The following is a 22,094-nucleotide window of genomic DNA, read 5'->3' on the forward strand; positions in this document are numbered from 1 at the left end:
TTGTTTTGTCAGCAGTCCAGACTCTGCATCTTAGTTTTGTATGCATGTATTTTTAATGTACTCTAATCTGGACTGCATTACTTTCAGAGCCACCCTCTGGTACTATTTTATGTCTTCCCACATGAATGTGCATAAACGTTGTGGCTGAGGAATGTGCCGCGTGTTAGACAGGTCTCTTCCCACTTGTCTCTGTTATATTCTACATCTACAACCTACCATGTTGTCGTAGCAACAGACTCTGTATTCCGCAAGAGTTTCCATGATAAATGGAATCTGTTAGAGAACCATGAGAAGCACTGGTGGTTGCAGGGAGAGGAAGTATCTGGGGGTTGTTCCTATTTACTTGAATAAAGATTCTACAATCAACTTGGTCTGTTCGTCTTAAAAGTGGCGACGAGCGAGGGATATATGTCTATCTCAGACCGAGACAAGGAAGAAATCTTCATTGCTAAACAGACCGGAAAAAAACGGAATTTATGAACCATCAACCCCCAGACAATATCAGCACTACAGTTTCCTGCTACAGAAATTGAGGATGAACAAAAATCTTCACATGGGAATGAAACTGTAATAGTTACGATTTTTAGTCTACAACCATCAACTTCATAGAGACAGTGGGAGTAAAACGCGACAACCACATGATGTCAGTGAAGCCACAACTTCGTGAGTAACAAAACGAAAAAAGGAAGAGTTTCGTGTGAAGAGTGGAAGCATAATTACGTCGTGGTTGATTGTTTGAGCAGAAAAAAAATACGAGTGACAGTACTGTGTAGATTTTACTAGATGCATGATTAAATCGATATGCATGATTAAATCGGAAAAAGCGAGCATAATTACAGTGTAAAAGACCAAAGTGAAGGTCACGTGTGCGTTGAGAAACGGTGTGGAAAAGAACACACCATTGCCAAAGTTCGTTAAAGTTTTATCGACGTTACTAGCTGAAATGGACAGAAAACGTAAGTAAACAGCACGGGTGTTTACCTTCGAACAGAATCACTCGGCCATAGTTGAGACTCGCTCCGTCACGAGGAATCTTCGTCTTTGTTCTTTCCTTCTTGCTCTTAGTGCGCGCAAGGTATTGTGGGAGCAACAATGCGTCATGACGTCCCGGACATCACCCGTTCGCTGAAATCAACACAAGGGTTACCATAACAACCACTAAACGCGATAGAACGCGTTCACGAAGGGGAAACGAACAGGAAAATAGAACTTTATTCGCTGTTCCACAAGAAAAGCAAAAACAAAGTTAATAAACTGGGATATCATCGCAATTTAGAGGAAAAACACCAGAGAAGGTAATAAAACGACGTGAACTGCACAGTCAACCATATTACAACCTGGAAGGAGCTGAACAAAGCACTTAAGCCGACGGTGACTACATTAATTATGTTAGTCTGATATTTTCTTTAGCCCTTTATTTTTCAATTAATTGTTAAGTTAGTTAATGTGATGTATAGTAACTGTATCTAAGGATAAGTGTGGGCACATTTCCAACTTGCAAAACATAGAGTATAATTCAATAGTTAATTGTTATTTTAATTTTAACACGGACAACATGGATATGTCATCCATTGTAGCTCCACCCAAATTTTTGCAAAACCCTGGAGAACCTACTTTACCTTGGGAAGATTGGATAGAGTCATTTGAAACTTATTTGGAGGCTATTGGGGGGGAAGATTTCCTTGCATCACGGAAAGTAGCTATATTAAAGCACAATTTAGGCATTGAAGGCAGGAAAGTATTAAAAACATTACCTATTTGCGCCATTCAAAAACAAATTGTTATAGAGGAGAAAAACAATGATGAAAATAATGAGGATAGCGAAGAAACAGAAATACAATACCAAGAGACAGATCTCAGAGATGAATATCTTAGTGTAAAAAACGCATTAGAGGAAAACTTTGGAAAAAAAACTAGCATAGTAGTAGAAAGACATAAATTCTTTTCACGATCTCAACAACCAGGTGAAACGGTTGAACAATATATTTCTGTTTTGAGGACACTTGCAGCTACGTGCAAGTTTAGAGATCTTCATGAAGAAATCATAAGAGATCAATTCATAAACAGAACAAGCAACACAAAAATCCAGTAGAGATTATTAGACATGAATAATCCTACCCTTAAAAAAACTATAGAAACAGCAAGAAGAATTGAAAACACGACCAAATACGTTAAAGAATTAAGTTCAGATAAAGGAGCCACGACAAAAGTTTGTGTAGTAGACAAAAAGAAAATTCAACTACAAACTAATAAAAAGGAAAACAATACTAGCAACACATACACCAATCAAAAAATTAACAAAATATGTTACAGGTGCGGTAGCACGAGACATACTGCGGATTCTGAAAGATGCTATGCGGTCAAAGAAAAGTGCTACAAATGCAAAAATATAGGACATTTGGCACGCATGTGTAAAGCAGGATCTGTTTTCAATCCAAAATGGAAACACCCTGTAAATGCTATAAATGAAGATGTAGAGAATGATAGCTCTGACAACGAAGGGGAAATAGAAATAATGGGGATATGTGACAATGTCATAAATGAAGTGTCTGAAAACTACAATCCGCCTAAATGTGATTTAGGAATTGATGGCAGTAAAATAACAGTGTGGGCTGATTCGTGTTCCCCATACACTATAATAGACAAACATGCATGGGAAAAGGTGGGGGGTCATAAATTAAAGGTCCCTGATGTTGAACCAGTGGGTTATTGTGGGGTTAAACTGCCACTGCTAGGGTACTTTGAATGTACCCTATCTCATAAAAATAAGACAGCGGTCAGCAAAGTTTATGTGGTGGAAAAAGGTAGAGCGTTGTTGGGGTGGTGTGAGCAAAAGAAATTGGGAATTACATTAAATCCCAACCACCCACAACAAGTTCTGGTCACTGAAGATACTGAAACCATCAAATGGTCAACTAAATTTCCCAAATTATTCAGTAAGAGTCTAGGTTGTTTACAAAAATTTGAACACCGCATTGTGCTCAAAGCACACAACGTACCATGCGTTCACAAAGTAAGAAGTGTACCATTCACCCTGAGAGACAAATTAAAAACTGAATTACAAAGATTATGTGAAGCCAAAGTAATAGAACCCATTGAATCATCAGAATGGCTTAGTCCGATAGTTTTAGCGCAAAAAACGGACGGAAATTTACGCATGTGTGTCGACTTGAGGGACTTAAATCGTAATATCCTCATAGACCGACATCCACTACCTCACATAAATGAAATGATATCCTCAGTGAACAATGCAGCATATTTTTCATTAATCGACTTATCTAATGCTTATCACCAAATCAAATTAAATCCTGCATCTAAACATCTCACTTCATTTATCACACCAGAAGGAGCTTTCCAATTCATAAGAATGCCATTTGGATTAGCTTCCGCAGCAGCAGTTTTTCAGAGGGTAATGTCGAAAATTTTGACTGGGTTACAGAGGGTATTAGTGTTTCAAGACGACGTGCTAGTCTGGGGTGCTAATCATCAAGAACATGATGTGACGTTAACCAAAACCTTGGAGAAGTTACAACAAGCAGGCCTCTCAGTAGGAATTAATAAGTGCAAATTTGGTGTGCAAGAAATTGAATATTTGGGACATACATTATCTAAAGATGGGGTTAAGCCAAAGAAAAAACTATTAGAGGCAATTACAAATGCACCACCACCGCAAGACAAGGATCAATTACGCTCCTTTTTGGGTCTTGCGGAATTTTATTCCAAATTTGTTCGTCAATTTGCCGATAAAGTTCACAGACTTAGATTGTTAGTAAAGAAGGGTACAAAATTCATTTGGACAGATGAATGTCAAAATGATTTCACATTCATCAAAGAGCAAATTGTCAAGTCAGTCCATTTGAAACCATTCAATCCCTTACACCAAAGCATAATAGTAGTTGATGCAAGTGCTTATGGCCTAGGCGCTGTCCTCATGCAAAGGCATTTGGACCAAGAACGAGTAGTAGCATTTGCATCACGCACCTTGAAAGGAGCAGAAGCTACCTACTCTGTAATTGAGAAGGAGGCACTTGCTTGTTGGTGGGGGGTGACATATTTTAAGAACTATATATGGGGCACGCGCTTTGAAATCAGATCAGACCACAAACCATTAATAGAATTGTTTACGACCAAAGGAGCAGCCAGAGCTACTCCTAGAATAGCCAAGTGGTTGTACAGATTGCAAGGGTATGACTTCTCACTAAAGTATGTACCAGGGAACCGAAATGTCAATGCTGACTGTCTTTCACGATTACCATTAGAATGTGATGACAATGATGAAGATCACAATGATGATCGTGTAGTTGCAGAAGTTGAAGGGTCATGTAAAGGTGCTATTTCATGTGAAGAATGGAAAGCAGCTATAAACAATGATAACACCTTCATAGAATTAATGGTTGAACTATCAAAACCATCTGTTCCTGATGCCATTCTAAAAAAAAAATTGGGGGAGTTCTGGACAGTTTGGACAGAACTTTCTATAGTGGAAGGTATATTACGAAGAAATGGCAGATTGGTTGTTCCTGAAAGCTTATATAACAGATTTCTCAGATTACTACACGAAGGACACTCTGGTATGTCAGGAATGAAGAGAAGGGCTAGAGAAACATTTTGGTGGCCAGGTATGGACAAGAATATAGAAGAACATGTACAAGACTGTATGGAATGTATGTATAGTGACAAAACCCACAGAGTACAAGAGTCTCCCATTTCCTCAACACAATTTCCTAGCAGACCATGGGAAAAGGTTGCGATGGACATTTGTGGTCCATTCTCACCCAAGGGTATCACAAATAAATATGCCTTGGTACTGATAGACTACTACTCTAAGTGGCCAGAGGTGGCATTTACAAGTGATATTAAAGCATGCAACATAATAGGGTTTTGTGATCAAATATTTCGCAGAGAATGCTGTCCAGATAGATTAATCACAGACAATGGCCCACAATTTATTTCTAATGAATTCAACACATATCTTGACAGCATGAGTATCAATCATCACACTACTGCGGTGTACAATCCAAGAGAAAATGGTCTGGTTGAAAGATTTAATAGAGTGTTGAAAGATTGCATACAATTAACGGAAGAAAGTGGTGGTGATTGCAAGGAAGCGGTGAGGGATATGTTATTGAACTACCGTACCACACCTCACTCGTTAACTAATGAGTCACCTTTCAAACTTTTGAAAGGAAGACAACCTGGTACAAAAGCTACTCCAGGATGGATGTTTAAGGGATTCACACAACCTGTGTGCACCAAGGATTTCGAATGCCGTGTTAAGAATCAACAAGACAAGTATGTACTAAGACACAATAGTAAATTAAAAAGGAATGTACGTAGTTTCACCATTGGTGATTGGGTAAGAACATATAGTGTTGGTTCACAAAGGAGGGGTTTGTCAAAATGGTCAGTACCCAAACAAATTACCAAGATTAAAGGTAACAGTTTGTGGTTAAGTGATGGCAGGGTGTGGAACACACGTAGTGTCACATTATGTAACGAGTTAGAAGCGAAAGCCTGTTCATCAAGGAATACTGATCATAGGACAATCAAGGAGCATGGGGATACAAGCAAAGACAAACGTGTCCGGATGACTCCAAGATGGTTTAGTGATTATGTAACTTATTGAGCATTTTGTGTTGATCAAGAATGCATATTATAAGTGTTCTGTAATCTTTTTATCATTTGTATGTATATATAGTATTTCTAATTTTATTGTATTGTAAAGGAAGGGGATGTGTTATATTCTACGTCTACAACCTACCATGTTGTCGTAGCAACAGACTCTGTATTCCGCGAGAGTTTCCATGGTAAATGGAATCTGTTAGAGAACCATGAGAAGCACTGGTGGTTGCGGGGAGAGGAAGTATCTGGGGGTTGTTCCTATTTACTTGAATAAAGATTCTACAATCAACTTGGTCTGTTTGTCTTAAAAGTCTCCATTTGGCCCGGCAACTTCAGACTCTTTTAATGTTGTTTTTGTGATCACACTCAATTCATGTCATAGACACTGCTTCACTTAGTCTGAGATGTTCTCTCTACAAATAAGAAGACACTTAAATACACAAAGTAGGGGCATATTATCAAGGACGGCATTAAAAATTATCGCCGGTTTAGCGGCAGAAAACTGCAGCTAAAACGGCGATAATAGGCTTGATAATATGTCCTGGAGAATTCCAATAGAAGCCCATGTTCACACCAGAACATGTACTTCTATTGGAATTAACAAGGGCATATTATCAAGCCCATTATCGCCGCTTTAGCGGCATTTTTCTGCCGCTAAACCGGCAATAATTTTTGACGCCGTCTTTGATAATATGCCCCCTAGTGCTTTATTTTCAGACAGCACAGCTCAGAAAGGGGCAAACTTTTCTCATTGCTTCCGAGCTGACCTATCTGAACGTAAAGCGCTTGGGGCCATATTATCAAGGAACGAAGCGGCGATAATGAGCTTGATAATATGCCCTTGTGAAATCCCATAGAAGCCCAGTTTCACACCAGCACCTGGGCTTCTATTGGAACTCACAAGGGCATATTATCAAGCCCATTATCGCCTCTTTAGCGGCAGTTTCCTGCCGCTAAAGCAGCAATAATGTTATCGCCGTTCCTTGATAATATGGCCCTAACTGATCAAAATGTTGGGTTAAGTGAATTCATCTATGGACCGCAGGCACATAAAGCAGGCGCCTGGCTCTGTTCTGCACCTGCAAAGGTGCATAATGATAGGGCCCCGGGTATGCATATGTTTGGCCTTCTAAATCTGGCATTGCTAACGACTTGATATTGACTGTGTAACCATGCCTACTCTGTTGTAAGTGAAAACATAACTCCTTAATTTAGCACTGATATGTGCATTGATTGTGGCCCGCAGTACATATTCTTGGACTAGAGCAGGCGCAGCACCAGTTTTTTTTACCGTTTATGCATACACTAAATCTGTTTTTTCCACTGGTTTTTCAATGTTTGAATGTAGCCCTTGCAACTGACATGGCTTTGTCCTGACAGGTTATTTGTATGCGTCGTGTTTGGAAACTATTTAATAAAAATTAAAATTAATTATTGAATTTTCCCAAAGATTCAGAAAACTGAAAAACTAAGCCAAGACAAGAGCCCAAGACTAAAATGTGTTTGTGTACGAACAACATCAGAATTATTACTACATTCCTTTTCAGAGACCTGTATCTTTGCACAACAAATATTTCGAATATTTTGCCCTATATAACTCATAAAATAATAACCTTTTCCCATTTTTTTTGCAGGGTCAAAGCACTGAAAATCTGTTACAAAATTGTCTCTACTAATGAATTCGAATTCATAATTTATCTATCTATATTAATGAACACATTTCCAGTTGCACTGTATTTTATACCATATCAAAAACGTGTTTATGGGAATGAACTACAAGTAATAAACTACTTCTTCGTGGCTTTCTACACAGCTGAGGCAGGCATTAAGGTATGCGAAACCCACAGTTTAAATTTCATTGCTTGTGTTGTATTTACTAAAAAATATACAAACATATAAAAATATAAGGAGCCAAGCTAAAATTCAGTTTTTTTCTGCATTGATACACTTCCTACAGCAGAAGGAATCTTTTACATTTAGATCACATATAAGGTCTAAGCCAGTGGTTCTTAACCTTTTGAGTTCTGTGGACCCCCACTAAATCACTTCTGAAAACTAGGGCCCAAGACTAAGCACATTTTACAATTTGAACCTCAAAACTATATACAACAATAGAGAAACAAGTATACATCAAACAGATACACAAATGATGAAATATGTTACTTAATTAACAAAAGAAAAATATACAAAAATAGACATTTTCATTTTAAATGGTAAGGTTGGAGCTTTTCAAAATGTGACTTTATTTTTAAAAGGCAAAGCGATATGTGAGCATATCACTTTGCCTTTTTTTTCTTTTGATGCATGCTCTTTATGTTGCAGTTCATACCATTTCTTCACTTGAGAACACCAATAATCCAAATTAGATTTTGTTTGCTGCACTTGTTCTGCTCCCACAAACCAAGCTAAGGATACCATCTTAATTATTAGCTCCAATTTCAAAATCCTTCACATTTACACAACATTTTAAATCTTCAATTTTACCTTTCGCTACTTTATGTATCTATACTGAGTAAGCCTTGGGTACCCTCAGGTGTCTCTGGGCTGCACGTTCAGAACCACTGGTCTAAACAATCACTTAAAAATAAAACTGTGAACCAAACAGCAAAAGACAGTGAACTCAACTGAGAAAGGCTTATTGACAGTGGCAAGTGTGTGCTTTGGTCTTTTCACAAAGGCAAATTGAGAGACGTCAATGCCATTGAGATTATGAGTTCATACATACGATAGTAAAGGAGAGCATGTATTCATACCAGTTAGGACAATACATTTTATGACTGGTACCTGACCTCTGCCTTGGTTTTGTTGTTTATCAGCCAGAACAGTGATAAAAATGATGTATGGGGTAAAGTATGCCATATACAAAACATTAGTTTGCACGTGTACAACTTGAAGTTTGAACTGTAAGGTATGCAATGCCATACATTATAAGAATATTGCAAGTGACCGAAGAGTTTCATGACCATATAGACGTATGAAGCCAAAGGTAAATTTCCTATATAAAATTGCGGAAGGCCGAAGTGATTTGCATTATTCTTATCATGTACGACAGGGGGAACTTTATTCCTCAAAATACATGGTCACAGCATCACATTTCCCACATACCACTTAAATACTAGCCTGCCAGATTTGTCAAGGTTTTGCATCGTGAATGCACCAGGCAAGGTTGCACAAGAGTGACACAAAACCTATGTGAGCTTTATCAAGCCATGCACAGCCACCTTGCATGGCCCTGCATGGCTTGATAAATCTAGTGTAATGCAAGGCAGCGCAAATAGCTGGCTTGCGTTGCTCTGCGACAGGGAGATATACCATGGGTGGAGCATGGGTGTTTCCACGCATCCACCCATGAATTTTGGCACATTTCTAAATTTACCATTAGTGCGTCAAACTGATAAAAAGCAGGAAAGCAAGATGATAAGGCGTGGAAATGGATTGCGGGGGCATTAAATGATAAAAAAGTGTTTATTATACGCCTATTGTCTAGATCCTGGTGATATAGGGCTAATTTGGTGTCATGGAACATTGCGGGCCTAAAAAGGAATCTAGAATCATTGAGGGTGGTAATAGAGGATAAAAACACAATGATTATTGTACTGCAGGTAGCCTGGGAAGTGCAAGAGGTGGTGATGAGTAATTATAAAGTTTTTAGCACTAGTGCAGATAAGGGCAAGTTTGGCCGACCCGCTGGAGAGCTTGCTGTAATTATTAATGTGAAATATGAGATTGAGGGTAGCATATTGTTTCAGGAAAATACTAATTTCCTGACAGTTTTGGTGAGTGATATGTTACCTGATAAGCAGGACAAGAGGGAGGTAAAAGGGTGCCCAGATTTCATATTAATTAACTGTTACTTCCATCTGAATAAAACACTGGATAACCAATTGGAGGAGCTTGTAGCCCTGATGGATAGAGTGAGTTTACACTTCCCAAAGTTTTCTATCATATTTATGAGAAATTTTAATGCTAAAATCCCATATAATTCAGTAAAGGATGAGTTTCAAATAGAGAAAGAAAATATCCTGGGTAACCCGCACAAGTACTTGGAGCTTCACCAAGGTGACTGGAGAGGGAGGAAACTGGGTCTGTTGTTTTATAGCTTAAATGTAACTATTTGAATGGCAGATATGTAGAGGACCAGCCGGCTAAGTGCAACTTCGATAATGGAAAAGTGTCTACATTAATGGATTATGTGCTGATCTCTACCAAAGGTTTTGGCTTAATAATGACCTAATAGTAGGTGGCTTAACAGGCAGTGATCATAAACTTATAATTCCTAAACTTCAAAGGGACGTCCGATTAAGAGATCACTGGCAAAACTGTCCAACAATATATACCTCTAATAAGTGCACATTAATATGGACTGGCAAGCTGAAATGTCATATACAAAATAAAATGAAGGAAGTTCTTAAAGTACAATCTTCTTTGACGCCATAGCAAATGGTGCAGGAGATTGAGATCTTATTTGCCTCTATAATAAAAGTGGCAGCAGAAGACTCAAAGCGTGGCAGGGGTCAGAAGTATCCTGTGGATTGGGCTTAAAATAAAGCTTAAGGTAAAATATAATAAGAAGGTAAGGGAGGCCTGTAAGAAAGGTGGAGGAAATAGGGATCATTTAATCAAAGGCTACAAGAAAATCTGTAGGAAAGATCTCAGAATTGCCTGGGAACAGAAGGAAAATACATGAGCTAAATCAATAGCCTCATTGAGAGCAGGAAATATGAAGGGTTTTTGGACCATAGTGAATAGAGTGCTGGGGGTGACCAAAAGTATTGTAGCAGCCCCAGTACAGGAAGAAACTTGGGTGAGTTTTTTAATCAGAGTTGTACAAAATTAAATTTGGTAGAGAAGAAAGTAGTAGGGAGTGCGCAGTCTGGGAATTCAGATCTGGGGGAAGAAGTTAGCAATTGGATTCCATCAGTAGCAGAGATAGAAACCATCATAATTAGTTTAAAAAGATCCAAGGACCAAGGGCTTGATGGCCTGTCCTCCAGTATAATTAAACTCAACTCAAATCTGTGGGCCCAAATTCTAGTACCAGTATTTGGGGCAATAATAAGCAGACAGGGTATTCCAGGAACCTGGAAAGGCAGTATAAACTAAGTCTAACTATCATATCATCACAGTACTTGATATTCCCAGTAAGATATAATCAAAACATCTCCTAGGGTTGCTAAGAGGACTGGGTAAACGAAGCTAATATCCTCCCTAGAGTACAAATTAGGTTTAGAAAAGGCTATTCAACAATGGATGGTTGTCATATTAAATCTATTATCTGAAAAATAATGCTTTAAGAAAAAGTAATCTTTGTATGTGTCATACATTGATTTGGCAACAACATTTGACACAATAACGTGGCCCCTACTTTGGGCGAAGATGAAGAAATTGAAGTGCCCACCAGGCCTATTAAAATTGATTATTAAACTACACGAAGGCTTAAGAACCATGAACCTGGGTGGAATTGGGGGAAAATGGAGTATTAACTAGAAAAACATATACCCCTAATGGTCTGAGGCAGGGGTGTATGTTGGCCCTGCTTTTGTTTTCCTTATACATTTTGTCGTAAGATTAAGCGCGGTTCGATCATTTCTGCCTAAACTGGTTAATTAGGCCATTCCAGTGATGTTTTATGCCGATGATATGTTTTGCTGGATCTGAGGCACGTTGGCCCACAGAGACAATTGGATGCATTTGCTGAGTATAGCAAGTTGAACGGTTTGAAAATAAATACGGTGAAGACTAAGGCAATGGTTTTCACAAAAGATAGGACTAGAAGAGAAGGGGGTGGCTAAATGTCGATCCAGTAGAAGAGGTAGAGGAATATCATTTTATTGGCCTTCTTTTTAGATATAGTCTTAATTTTCAAAGTTAGATAACTTTATCAATACAAACAATGACAGCATGTGCTTAAAGACTGCAAGAGAACCTGGTTAATTCTGGCATCTTGCAAAGGGTAATAGGTTTATTACCAAATACGTCAATAGGCCGTATTAGTCCTGTTACATAGTTAATCAATCAGAACTATCGTGATATACTCGCAAATGCGAAAACACGGCAAATAATTGCACAACGATGCTTGTATCATGATAGGCCAGTGCCTCGTGATCCCTCACTCTAAACAGTGTCACGTTGAAACACAATAATATCTAAATGCTGTCCCCTGTTATAAAATACCAGTATGTCCTTAGGATAATCCTGTTCCATTCCAGTGCATGTGACATTGCCAGGGGAAAAGGGTAAGAGGCCCGTGAAAGTGCAACCGGTGTGTGGGCCCCTTCCTTTCATCATGAAATACAAAACAGAAAGAAAAAAGACATAATATTAATAACCTATCCACAGATAGACTAACATTGAAATGCAGTAATACTTTCGTACAAGTCCACCAAAGGAAAAGGAAAAAGATATGGTAAGGGCGGCCTATTAGACCAGACCAATGCAATGCATATTTAGTTGTTACAGTTTCTTCAAAAGGTCATGTTCACCTTGTTTGTGTGGTAAGGGAGGGGAGGGTAGTGTGGGGGTGGGGGAGAGGGGAGGGAAGGGGGGCAGGGGGGAAAAAGGGGGGGGGATGATGATAGGGATTGGGAAAAAGGGGAACACGAGAGGAACATACATAATAGTATTGTTACTCTTCTTTGGGATGAACTGCCAGTTCCTCATCCGAGTTCAAACCCCCCGGATATTTAGTTTGGAAATCCACAATCAATTTGGATTCTCTCTGTCTGAGTTTCAGATTCCTATTCCCTCCACTGGGATTCCTGACTACTTGTTCTAAGACCAAAAAGCTTAGTAAGGCCGCATTCGAAAAATGTTCATTGTGGAAATGACGTGCCACAGGGTATTTTTCATCATTGTTGGTAATCGCTCTGCTATGTTTAAGGATACGTTTTTTGGCCATGCATGTGCTACTGCCAATATACCAAACCCACAGGGACAAACAATAGCATAGATCAAAAATGTAGAGCTGCATGTAAGGAACTGAGCAATCTCCCTACTGACTCTATTGTATGTTACCTTTTTATAAAATTTGCTATTTCTGCAGGCCTTACAATGGCCACAGGGGAAGAAACCACTTAGCCCATGTTCGTATCTGTCAGGCTGTACAGTAATATCACTATGGACCAAAAGGTCTCTTATGTTCCTACCCCCTCTATAAGTGATCCTCGGCCTATCAGGAACGATGGAACCTATGATATTGTCACTTTTGAGAATATCCCATTTTTAGTCAAAATATGTTTGATCTTGGCAGAATCTGAATTGTACGTCATAATGATTCTGGTCTCATTCTCAGCGCTGACGTCCAATTCAGTGATGGTGTCAGAGATGGTTTGAATTCTTGTGACACCATCAGCCCTTTCTTTAGCCCTGCTCAATACCCAATCGGGATAACCCCTGATCTTAAAGCGTTCCATCATGGTCTTGCTCTCTGCTTGGAATGATTCTTCAGAATTACAATTTCTCTTAGCCCTCAGCAGTTCCCCATACGGAATACTCCATTTGAGAGCCTCTGGGTGACTGCTGAGGGCATGCAAAATGCTGTTTCCAGCAGTACTTTTTCTGAAAAGAGTAGTTTGAATTACTCTGTTGTTGATGCTGAGACCTACATCTAGGTGCTCTGCTTTCGTACTGCTAATGCTTGCAGAGAGAATGATGTTATATTCATTTATATTGAGAAAATCAATTAAATCTCTGGCTTCCTGTTCAGTGCCCAGATAATGAACAGATCATCTATATATCTCATCCAAGTCGTGACATGCTCAAAATAACGGATATGATTGGGATTAGCGAATAGCTCCTGCTCCCAGTGTCCCATAAAGAGATTTGCAAAACTGGGAGCAAAGCAAGAACCCATCCCTGTACCCCTGACCTGTCTGTACACAGCCCCATTGAACAGAAAGATGTTATTGGTCAGACAGAATGTTATCATGTCAAGTATCATCTGACTATGCTCCCGATATCTGACCTGTCTGTTCTCAAGATGGTAGCTGCAAGCATTCATCCCTGTGTATGGTCAATAATCGTATACAGGGAATGTACATCGAGCGTGATAAGAAGTGAATCTTCCACCAAAACAACATCCTGTAGTTTATTGAGAAAGTCTTTGGTGTCCCTGAGGTAGCTGGGTAACTTGGTCACATATACCCTAGGAAAGTGATCCACGTACTTTGAAATATGCTCCGCTACACTACCTTAAGATGACACGATGAGGCGCCCTGGTGGATTAGTGGGGTCTTTGTGTAGTTTGGGTAAAAGATAAAGCACTGGGAGCACCGGATGATCCTTCTTAAGATAGCAGTACTCTTCCCACTCCAAAATGCCTTTGTCCCTCCATACGGCAAGTTTGTCCCATATCTCAATGATACTGTTGTTGTAAGTTTCCATCGTGACAACGTGACACTGTTTAGAGTGAGGGATCACGAGGCACTGGCCTATCATGATACAAGCATCGTTGTGCAATTATTAGCCGTGTTTTCGCATTTGCGAGTATATCACGATAGTTGTGATTGATTAACTATGTAACAGGACTAATACGGCCTATTGACGCATTTGGTAATAAACCTATTAACCTTTGCAAGATGCCTGCATTAACTTATATGCAGGTTCTCTTGCAGTCTTTAAGCACATGCTGTCATTGTTTGTATTGATAAAGTTATCTAACTTTGAAACGATAAAGTTCTTTTAGTGCACAATCCTGCATGCTTACTAACAATACCTCATGATGGTGTCAGTATTGCAGCGCTGGATGTTACGGCCAATCTACGGTGTTATATCAGGATGAAAACGAATTATGTATTGAGAATATAGTGACAGGCAGCACTGGCTAATACAACAATATTATGTGTATTGTGGATTTTACCATTACAAGATGGCCGCCATGTATCGTACTGCTATTTTGTGAAGTCCCTTGTTTTTGTTCATGACACACTGTATGCTTTATGTTGTGCCTGGCAACTTGTGCACTTTTTCCACGTGATCAAGGCTTGGCAGGAAGCCGAAACGCGTCTGGTGGAATAAAACTTGTTTTGGATATCTTATGGTGTCGGAGTTCGTGATTACTGAGAGCGCACACACGCTGAGGATTTTGTTGAGATGAGATATATATATAAATATATGCACACACACACACACACACACACACATATATATATATATATATATATTCCATAAACAATACGGGTCCTTCTGGGATCGGTCCCGTCGCCAGGTGGAGCGTCCTCCGGTAGCAACCCAAGCCGGTATCAAAATGTACAAAAGTTTCAAATAATGACGCTCACTCGGGAGTCCATTGCAACCATAGAGGTTTAATAAAGTGAACCGCTACGCGTTTCGACACTGAAAGTGTCTTGATCACACGATTTTCACAGTGCTACGTGATGTGTATAAGTAAACAGTAAACATAAAAAAGGCACTACATTGGGAGCAAACCCTTTCAGCTCCGTTTTTTTGGCATCCATCTTGGAACAGTACCCACAATCAGTATATCGTATCACACACAATGTAGGATCCAGAACAAAAATGCAAAAATCAAAAAATAAGTATATTGTATATGCGATTGTTCTCAGTTTTAAAGAGGTATAAATACCTATAAGACATCTCTTATTAAAAAGGATGTTCAACCATGATTGTACATACTTGTGTGTCGATTGCTTGAGCCTAAATAGAGTTCAAACATAATTTAGTGTTTGACAGGCAAGTGCCTTAACAACAATACTGTTGATTATATACAAACGGTGGAACCATATTACAAGCGCATTAGCGGCTTTGAGCAAATACCTTCCATGAATCCTGTAAATACTTCCCCAGGCAGCTTTGCAAAATCAAACTGTCCCAAACCGTGAAAACCAAGAAAAAAGTGGATAAATATAGATATCTAAGAAGGTAAAGATTAAACATTAGTTTTGTCACTTTACTTGTTGGAGAGTGCTTAGGTGATTCTTGATGAAGAAAAGGGTAGGGTGCCCGTGAACTCTATGCCCACCAGTGCCATTGAAGGGTCCCTTCCTTTCCTCCTAAAACAACAATAAAAAACAGAGCACACAGTTAAAAACACAATATTTACAATACAGTTCTAAGATATAATCACAGCATTCAGTATATACAAGAACTAATCATCATGCAAATGGCTTGCTAGTTCTTCATCAAGATTATGCCCTCCTGGAAATCTAGTTTCCAGTTCTATAATCCATTTTGATTCTTTTTTCCTAAGCGCTAGCTCTCTATTTCCGCCCCTTTTATTTGTGTTAATTTGTTCAATGGCAAAAAATCTCAACAAAGAATTATTAGATTGGTGTTTTTCCTGGAAGTGACGGGCAATCGGGTAATGTAAATCTTTGTTGGTAATGGCCCGTAGGTGCTCCTGAACTGTTTTCTTAACCATACAAGTCGTACTGCCGACATACCTCAGTTGGCACGGGCATACTAAGATGTATACCACAAAGTTGGTACTACACGTTAGGAATTGTTCAATCTTTCTGTTTTGATTCCTACCTGGAATCTCAAAATCTTGCACCATGTGGCTGGATTTACAAGCCCTACAGTGACCACAGGGATAGAAACCTTTGAGGTTGTAATTGTTTCTATTGGGGATTTCAGAGATATCGCCTTTTACCAGGATATCTTTAAGACTCCTCCCTTTCCGATAAGTGATGAGGGGTCTATCTCCTATACTGGAACCAATTACATTGTCAGTTTTTAAAATTTTCCAGTTGTCTACCAGTATTTTCTTGATTTTTTCAGATTCCTGGTTAAAGGTGGTGATTACTCTAGTCACTGTTTCTTCGCTGGATATAGGTTGTTTGGTTTCGAGGGTGCTTGATCTAGTGGTTTCTTTAATTTTGTTTACAGCTCTGTTAAGAGCCCATTCTGGATACCCTCGTTCTCTGAACCTGATGAGCATCTTTTCTTGTTCACATTCGTACATGGCATCAGTACTACAGTTCCTCCTTGCTCTCAATAACTCTCCAAATGGGATACTCCACTTGAGAGCTTCCGGATGAGCACTGCGAGCATGGAGGAGACTGTTGCCAGCTGTTTCCTTCCTGTGCAAGCTGGTGACTAGTTTGTCCTGTTCTACCATAACCATTGTGTCAAGGAATTCCAATTTTTCTCTGTTGATGTTTGCAGTGAGTATGATGTTATAAGAATTCATATTGAGTTTATTAATGAAGGCCTGTGCCTCAGGTTCTGTGCCCCTCCAGATAACAAACAAATCATCGATGTACCTTATCCAGGTCACAACTGAATTGAAACCAGACTGTAGATTCTCATCCCTGTGAATCTCCTCCTCCCATTTCCCTAAGAACAAATTAGCAAAGCTCGGCGCAAAGCACGAACCCATCGCGGTCCCGCGTACTTGTTTGAAAAGATCACCATCAAACATAAAGATGTTATTACTTAGGCACATTTTCAGCATATCAATGATCATATGTGTATGTTCAAGATATCTTATGTCTCGTTTCTTCAAGAAATGTAAACAAGCCTCTATACCCTGGTCATGATTGATGATCGTGTAAAGTGAACTTACGTCCATCGTAATGAGGAGATACCCATTGACCCAGTTGACCTCTTCAATTTTGTTGAGGAAGTCTTTCGTGTCCCTCGTATATGAGGGGAGGCATGTGACATAATCCCTCAAGAAGTGATCTATGTATTTGGAAATGTTCTCATTGACACTACCTATTGATGAAACGATAGGTCTCCCTGGTGGTCTCGTTGCATTTTTGTGAATTTTAGGCAATAAGTATATTATGGGGAGTTTTGGGTAATCCTTTTTGAGAAAGCAAAATTCTGGCCATGTGAGTAACCCAGTTTCTTGCCAGAGAGACAGCTTTTCCCATGTGTTGGTTATGCTCAAATTATACTCTGTAAAGTTACTAGAAACATAGAAATTTCTATCGCTGAGTTGTTTATGTGCTTCTTCAAGGTATAGTTGTCTTCCCCAGAGTACAATGTTACCTCCCTTGTCTGATGGTCTAATAATGACACTGGTATCTTTAGCCAGGGAGGTAATGAAATCCCTTTGTTGTTTAGTTAAATTGAATCTTACATTCCTAGTTTGTGTCATTTTGTATTTATATTTGTTCAGCTCTTTGTTAACAACATCATGAAAAGTATCTAATGAGTCATGTGGGAGTACTGGACAAAAGATAGATTTGGGTTTAAACGGGGTAGAAGCTGCTCTGTCAGTGCTTATAGACTGTGAGTGTGTATCATCATCATTATTGTTTGTTACACCCCCCAAATCATACACAGTTTCAAGTACAGTGGCATCGCCTACAGTTAAATTAGAAAAATCGCTGGCTTCATCAGTTATATTTGTCACGTTTGAGATTTGTTTGTTGTTAAATAAGGAATGCCATTTTCTCAACTTCAATTTACGAATAAATTTGAAAATATCAACCCTCGTATTCGTGTACTTAAACAACTCGGTTGGACAAAAGGTCAGTCCTAAGCATAAAGTAGTCTTTTCTTTATGAGTCAATGTTCTTGATGATAAATTAATAATTGTTTGATTTACCATTGATTCATCCATGTTTATTTGTCTCTGGTTTGGCCTCCACGTCTGGTTCCCACTGGCTCTCTGTTTGATACTCCTCTGTTTTCTTTTGAGGCGTTTTTTCTTTGAGCGGGTCTGCCTCTTGTTCTTCCTCTCCCCCGACTTTGTCCTCTCACTCCTTGGGGTGTTGATTGCGACTGTTCTTTTTGTCGACGTGTTCTCAGCACCCGGAACTCGTCTAAAAAAGTTGCTGGCTTTGAAGAAATTTCCACATCTGAGATGCTGCTAGTTGTTGTCCCCGATATATAAAATCCGTCCACTCTCATAGTCGTCACGACTATGAGAGTGGACGGATTTTAACTTACAGCCCTAAATACGACCACCTATACAGTCAAGAAACTGTTCGTGAAGACGACACTACTAATCCCAATGTTCCACCAACCAACCAAGATCGTGTATATATCAGTGACACAGATTCAGATATATCGAGGACAACAACTAGCAGCATCTCAGATGTGGAAATTTCTTCAAAGCCAGCAACTTTTTTAGAACACCTGCAACCCTTGGTTGAAGTATTGTCTACACCGCGATACCCCCCCGACGCTGCATATTTCCACACGGAGGTTACTGGCGTAAGGGGAGAGAGGAGGCAAATCATTTGCCTGATAAGGGAGACTGTAACTGACTTGCACCCCCCAGGGAACTGCGAAGGAGTGGGGGCCACCATCCAAACTGGTTTGGGGCATCACCTGTTGCCTGAGAGGCCCTATCACTGTATGGGCACTCATGGAGGACTTCATTTCCCAGAATGCCGTTGCCTGATGGGTGGAGCGCGAGTTGTCCTGCAGCCTCGGAGGTGGAGGAGGGGCAAGTAAGCACCTGACTGGGAGTGGCCGCAATAACAGCTAAAATACCAGCAGACCCCCAGGACACTGTTTAATCTTTTGAAATGGGCACTGATGAAGCTATTACAAGCGAAACGCGTCTGCCTAGCGTTTCATGGGTTGTTTTATACAGAGCGCTGGTAATGATTAAAGTCAGTTGCAGTTTATCCCGGAGCTGTCTCGCACTTTTGTCCTTACCTGGAGAAAGACTGGTTGTTGTGTGTCGCCAGCTTGCAGGTGCTGGCTCTAGCAAGACGCCCTCTCGTTCTGGAGGATCGTGGAACACCTGCAACCCTTGGTTGAAGTATAATATATATATATATATATATATATATATATATATATATATATATATATATATATATATATATATGAACAAAAATATCAGGTCGACAGCAAAAAGGAAACCAAGTCCGGAGCCATTTGGTGAAGGAAGCAGAGAAGTCCGGTGGGACTAGGATTGTCGTACCCCCCTCAGCGCGAAAACACAGACGCCAAACCGGAGCGAAGATCGGCGACAGCTGGGTCGGAGGACGCGGTTGAAACTGACAACACGCAAGGTAGGCGGGCAAAAGCGCAACAGGGGTAACGGTTGTGCATATCGCGCATGGCAAAGTGAAGAAAAATAACTGAACGAACAAGACGGGTAAACAACTTTTGATATTAATAATGATGTCTGGAGATACTTTAAGAGATCGAGAAGCAGCAGCTTTAGAAATGTTCAGTGATTTACCCGTTACTAATTCGACAACACAGCAATCTAATGAGGAACCTAATAAAAATAACAGCACATTAAAAGATATCTTCAAGCAGTTAGAAAAACACATGCGCCAGGAACAAAGCAAGTGGTGGGAAACAAAATCGTTACAAAGATATATTGATGTTGGACGCATACCTCGCGGATTGAGAATTTTCATAGCACCCAGCTATGAAAACCCTAACCCAAAAATGATGCAGGAATGGGCAAAATGTGATTTGGAATCATCCAGGAATCTAGTACTTATTCTGATCAAATATGCAGAGGTCGACCGCGCTGCTCTACTGGAACAAATAGACAAGCTAAATGAAGAGATTGGGAATTTTGAAAAAACAGAGGCTAATCAAATGCAAATAGACAAAATGCGCAAAGAAATGACAACACGCCTGAAGAAAGAGGAGGAAAAAATAAAAGAAAGAAAGGCTTATAAATTTATCAGAGACAAAAATGACTATGAATTGGGACAGATTTTCACTTTTTCAAAAAAATATGACACAATACGCCGTACTAAAATGCAACAGATGGCCAAAAAGGTAGTACTCCACAGTACAATAGACAAGTAGTGCAAACATCTAATTCGGATTTAAGCTCTGCCCCGACAGTGGATCAGATTCAGAGTTAAGGAATAAAACGGACAATACTATTCAACCAGTACCTGAACCTGGGGATGAATTTTTTTTTTTATGTATGGACAGACGACAGACTTTGCGCCCAAGGACTCAATCAAACAGAGCCCAAGCCGCAGAAATTACAAACGCAGGCAGAGGCGCAAAGCGCGACTTCAGTTCAACAAATCCCAGGAGGCAAGCCAGGGGAAAATGGATACAAAAACAAAACTGGCAATGAAACAAATAAAACAATCATCAATCTGGCAAATATTAATTTATCAAAGGCGGAAGAACAAATACTGAGCCTTGGTTTATCATTTTGCCCAGAAAATAATTTAAATTATTCACGGACAAGGATGGACATCTACCGATGCATAAGAAAACTTAAACTCAAGAAACATTTCTTGTTACAAGCCAAAGAAATAGATAACAACAAAAATTCAGCAACAAGTGATGATGAATTGGTAACACAAAATGAAACCATCCAGGATGCATCCTTGCTAGTCACCTTAAACAAATTATGGTCTGAAGGCAATATACAAACGGTTCAGGATTATGCAAGAGACTCAATGACTATACAATAACACGTCATAAGGAAGTCGGGAAAGCAATAGTCCCATCACCATTCAGAGCAAAGTCCACATTTACACCTATCAGCCCAAGGGACTCCATTGATGTCTTCAACGAACATGTAACCGGGGCTATAAAGAAATTGCACTACAAAGTACTGAATGGCAAGGCAAAATACAATAAACAGTCAACGGGATACCATATGCTTATGAAGAAATTAGAAAAGGATCCCTCAATAGTCATCAGGAACTCTGACAAGGGAGGCAATATCGCCATTTGGAACAAAGCAGAATATACGAAAGAAGCACTTTCCCAACTCAACAATATTAATTGTTACACTAAGCGGAATGGAGCGGATCTAAAAGAAATATACCGAAAATACTACACTAAACTAATATCCTGGAAAACTAAAGAACTAATAAGCAAAAATGAATACAATTTTTTGAAAAATGATTACCCTGTTACACCATCAGTATACTTTGTACCCAAAATACATAAGGACAGAAACAAGCCACCTGGTAGACCAATATATCGGCGCGAGGGAGCCTTTTGGAACACACTTCACAATACGCGGACTTTTATTTACAAAACCATGTGCAAGGTTTGACTTCATATGTAAGGGATACAGGAGATTTTTTGTATAAACTTAAAGATGTAGAATGGCAAAATGACTACATGATGATGACATTAGATGTCACAACATTGTACACGAGTATCAGACATAATGATGGTATTAGAGCACTTCAACACTATTTAAGATATGAAAAGGAAGAACTAACAGGACATAGTGCCATGATAATAGAGATGGTTGAATTTTGTCTGACAAATAATGCTAGAAATTGGCAAAGCTGCTACACAATAATTTGCATTATCAGCAGACAATAGGAGTAGCCATGGGAGCCAGCTTCTCCCCCAGCTATGCTTGTTTACACATGGGCTGGTGGGAGGAGCTGGTTTTATCTAAAGAATTTGAGGAAATTGTTAAAAACAATACAATTATTTGGCTACGCTTTATAGATGACCTTTTCATTATATGGAAGGGTACTGAACAAGAGGCACAGACATTTATGAAATCCATCAACAGCAATTTATTGAATTTACAATTCACAGGCACTATCAGTAACAAATCTGTAAATTTTCTAGACACAAATATTTTT

The 22,094-nt window shown here is 39.4% G+C and overlaps 1 protein-coding gene across 1 annotated transcript in view; it reads left to right on the top strand.

Moving 5' to 3' along the window:
* The window catches only part of LOC146860809 (sperm-specific sodium:proton exchanger-like), a 5,538,638-nt gene that overhangs the window by 3,303,194 nt on the left and 2,213,350 nt on the right, over positions 1–22,094 (top strand). The window contains exon 15 of the mRNA XM_085646172.1: positions 7,257–7,452. Coding sequence (XP_085502298.1) covers positions 7,257–7,452 — 196 coding nt within the window. The remainder of the gene's footprint in view (positions 1–7,256; positions 7,453–22,094) is intronic.

Source organism: Triturus cristatus, chromosome 3_1 (assembly GCF_964204655.1).
Source record: "Triturus cristatus chromosome 3_1, aTriCri1.1, whole genome shotgun sequence".
Lineage (NCBI taxonomy): Eukaryota > Metazoa > Chordata > Amphibia > Caudata > Salamandridae > Triturus > Triturus cristatus.